This window comes from Bacillus rossius, chromosome 3 (genome assembly GCF_032445375.1).
Source record: "Bacillus rossius redtenbacheri isolate Brsri chromosome 3, Brsri_v3, whole genome shotgun sequence".
Classification (NCBI taxonomy): Eukaryota; Metazoa; Arthropoda; class Insecta; order Phasmatodea; family Bacillidae; genus Bacillus; species Bacillus rossius.
The window spans coordinates 25,771,302-25,775,295 of NC_086332.1; the positions used below are offsets into that span (position 1 = coordinate 25,771,302).

Below are 3,994 nucleotides of genomic sequence, written 5' to 3' on the forward strand. Positions count from 1 at the left end.
GACACTGATCTCTATATGAAGAATATATGGTAACTATGGTATCTTAGGCCTTTAAATAAAAGTAAAAATTCTAAAAACATGAGTTATTTACAGTTGGTTTTGTACTTAATAGACAGTAGGCTTACAGCCAATTTTCCTCAAGAAACAAAATGTTACACCTTAGGCCCATAAATAATTTTTATAAACACAAATAATGCCAAATATATTTACACCAATTCCAAAACTTTAATAATTCCTTGGCTATTTGCAGCAACGACAACATTAGAATGCTGACGCCAGCAAACCGCAGACACAAATTCGTTCACGTCATCTTCCTTCCTCTCCCGTTCCACCACACTCCTAACCGGCTCGAACTTGAAGTTAAACAGCTGCTTGGTCAGGCCCTTGTAGTATACATAAAGTGCGTTGTTCTCCGACCCGCAAGCCACGTAGTCCCCGTCTGTCGCCAGCCCCACAAAGTTCTTCTCGTTGATGTGACCAACAAAGGATCGCAGACAGTGTGGATTGTTGATGTTCCACATCTTCAGTTGGCTGTCCGTCGAGGCGGACACTATTTCTTCCTTGTTGAGGAACTTGACGTATGAAACGGCCTTTCGATGGCCCTTGAAGACAGAAAGTGCTTCCTTCATGATTCGCAGATCATAGTAGTGTACGCAATGGTCTGCAGAACCAAACGCCAAGTGGCAAGAGCTTTGTGGATTAAATTTCACACAACATACGTTAGCCTTTGCCTCTAATGTTGCAATGGAGTGTTCTATGTTGAGGGACCATAATTTAACTCTAGCATCGTCAGATCCAGACGCTATGAGCCGTGTATCCACATCGTTAAAATCCACACTCCAACAACGTTTCTCATGTTCCTGGAAAGTCTTTGTCCTCTGGCCCGTGACCGCATCCCACACCGTGACAGTGCCCTCGTAATCGCTACTGGCTAATGTTCCTTTATGATAAGAGTTCCAGCTAATGCATGATATCTTTGAATTTGAGGTCATCTCCACACATGGGTAATGAATGTCAACTGCATCCCGAATCACGATACCATAGTCAAACACTTTGATACGCTTAGTCACACCAGCAATTGCAAAAAATTCATTGTCCTTGTCAAACTCAATGCTGGACACTATGGTAGAACTGTTGAATATATCACTAGAATAGTTGAGCGTTGCCAGTGGTCGTAAAGTGTTGTAACGAGAAAATTTAACCAGATTTTCACGGAACACATCCAACCCTGAGCCTGCAGAGAACCTGCTGTTGTCCGTGGCTCTGTCTCCACAACCAAAAACTAATTCCTTAGAACGAGTTGAAAAGTAGCACTGAACAAAATCGTCAAAGTGTGCATGCATTCGTTTTCTTCTGGTCGAAAATGATGCAGTAATGTCATTTTTCTGAGCTTCATTTGAGCATTCATAAACAGAAGCTCCATCGCCACTACTAGCTTGCTCTTTCAGCAGATCATCAGAAATACAACTAGTACTAGCAACAGCCTCTTTCTTCACATTTTCACTTGTTGTGGTGGGCCCTATAGACTCATCTAGTTTAGGACATTTGTTCTGAACATCTCGCAGTATTCCTTCAACCTCCTCCATGTCTCGCTTTATCAGCTCTACTTCTTTTGTAAGCTGTGTCAATTGCTCCTCTTTCTGTTGCAGTAGATGTTTCAGAAATTCGTACAACAGCTTGTTCTGAGCCACACATGACTCTGCTTCCAATAAATGTTTCCTCTGTGTTAACACCTCTAGGATCAAGTTAATATCAGGCAGAGACAAGTTTTGAGACTTTGATGCTACAAGATTCCTAAGGCCATCTGCTGGACCTTGTATCTGATCACCAATTTTTCCTTTTAATTTTAAGTCTCTAATACCTAGTAAACGTGATTTATATTCTGAGATCAATTGATTTAGCAAAACATTTGGGTAAACATGTTCCATTCCATCAACAGCAACGTTGCACTTGGGGCAATGTCCATTTGTCTCCAAAGACTTAGTAATACAGCCATAGCAAAATGTATGTCCACACTCAGTCATGTGTGCTGCCTCTATCACATCAAAACAAATAGGACAAAAAAAATACTTGTCTTCAGATGCAGAATCCACACCATTCATGACTGTCGGATGTTGACGCTTCAAAGGTCTAATTCGTTGAGGGGTAGTAGAAGTTGATGCAGGACAACTGCTTTGGCCATGCCCAGATGCCATATTCACAAACTAGGCATATGTATTAACGAAAGCTACGCTGCAGTCTAGAAAAAAAAGACAAAAGGAAGGCGTATACATACATGAATAGCAAATAATACCTACAAACCAAAGGCAACAGTCATAAAAGCTTTAAATAACATTCATTAAACGTCACACAAAATGAAAATTACACATGTCTATTAGATATTTCTTGGTTTAAAATAGGAATAATATTTCCATTTACGTAATTATATGTTTAATAATATCAGCGAAACGACGAACATAACCTTAAAAGGTAGTCAAATTGACGTAACGAAAAAATTAACCACCTACAATATATTAAAATACCGGCATTAAAGAACCCTATTTAGAAAAATTATCAACAAATAAAATTATCATCACCTAGTTATCAATATATTATCAAAAACACTCGCAGCTTGAACCAACATTATTTAATCATAGAAATGAAGCCGATTTCCGATAGAATACGGCAAACAAAGGACAAAATTATTCTAATTATTCAAATATATTTTGTATTAGATAATCTTACGGAATGCGGTACAGGAGACTGATAAGTTTTTCATGAGAGGTCCTAATTCGTTTGGAATTGAACGTATTTGAAAAAAAAAAATTTAAGTCTAAAAAATTTAATAATATTTTTTTCTGAATTAACAGAATAATTTTATCAACCGTTCAATATTTTGTAATTATTTAAAACACTAAAGGGCCGTTTTCACCAACGCCTCCTAAACACACCCTCAGCAAAGGACTGCTTAAGTTAAGGCGTTCCTTAAAAACAATTCTCACGAAATTGGTTTTCACCATCGTAACATTCACTTATGTAGGGGTTGCTTAGTTAGGGACTTGCTTGCCATAGAGCGAGGGTTCGTACAGATACTGTAGGGCCGCGACGTCTTGGCGTGTCGTTTTGCGGGGAAGCGGGGAAGAGTAAATGAGAGGGGAAGCAGCTGCGCGCGCACATCAGCCGCTATGCGGTTCATAGCAAAAACATCAGGCGCCACGCTCTCAGTCTGAAGTGAACAATGGAGCCCGACGCAGGACGTTCAAGATACAATAAAGTAATACATAGTGGGGAGAGGGAAATTAGAAGTAGTGTAATCCAGTGTTGTGATGAAGAAGCTGCCAACATATGTCTGCTAGTACCTCTAACAAATGCAACCGAAAGAGCTGCGCGATACACAGGTATAAGCCAAAGATCAGTTTCGCGTATCCGAAAACACAACAGAGAGACGCCAAATAAAAAACAAACAACAACATTATAAGTTTTTCAACGCATTCCCCGTAATTTCACCCGCGGTTTGTTTGTTTTGCATTTGGCAATTTTCCAAACTTTCTGCACCGCTTGTTAGAATATTTTTTATCTACAAGTGTAGCCGATATTGCTACACATTATATTGCATTATATTACATAATATTATATTACATTATATACATTATATATTGCATTATATATTGTATGATATATATGATTTTATGATATATATTAATGTATATTATATTAATACATTATTTATTTACAATTTATATGTTTATATTTACATATATATATCACTCCTTTATTTGACCGTTAAACAGCCTCTCATGTTTAATTATTCATTTCAAGCAAAAAAAAAAAACTGGGAAACGTTTGTTGTCAGTTGATGACTTTGATAGAAGAGTGATCAGAGACACTAGCCACGAATTTTATGCAGTAAAAAAACGACAAGGAAACTACTGCCAGTTTTGAAAGAAAAAATTCGGATGGAGTTAGGGAAAGACATCGCTGCGTAAAATACTCAAAGAAATGGGTTTTGTGTGGA

The 3,994-nt window shown here is 38.1% G+C and overlaps 1 protein-coding gene across 1 annotated transcript; it reads right to left on the minus strand.

Moving 5' to 3' along the window:
• Positions 1–201: 201 nt before the first annotated feature.
• Positions 202–2,673, minus strand: LOC134530409 (E3 ubiquitin-protein ligase COP1-like). The gene is made up of 2 exons (XM_063365208.1): positions 2,577–2,673; positions 202–2,239 (listed from the first exon to the last, which is right to left on the minus strand). The coding sequence occupies exon 2, from the start codon at positions 2,193–2,195 to the stop codon at positions 207–209; it is 1,989 nt and encodes a 662-aa protein (XP_063221278.1). The 5' UTR covers positions 2,196–2,239; positions 2,577–2,673; the 3' UTR covers positions 202–206.
• Between the last annotated feature and the right edge of the window lie 1,321 nt (positions 2,674–3,994).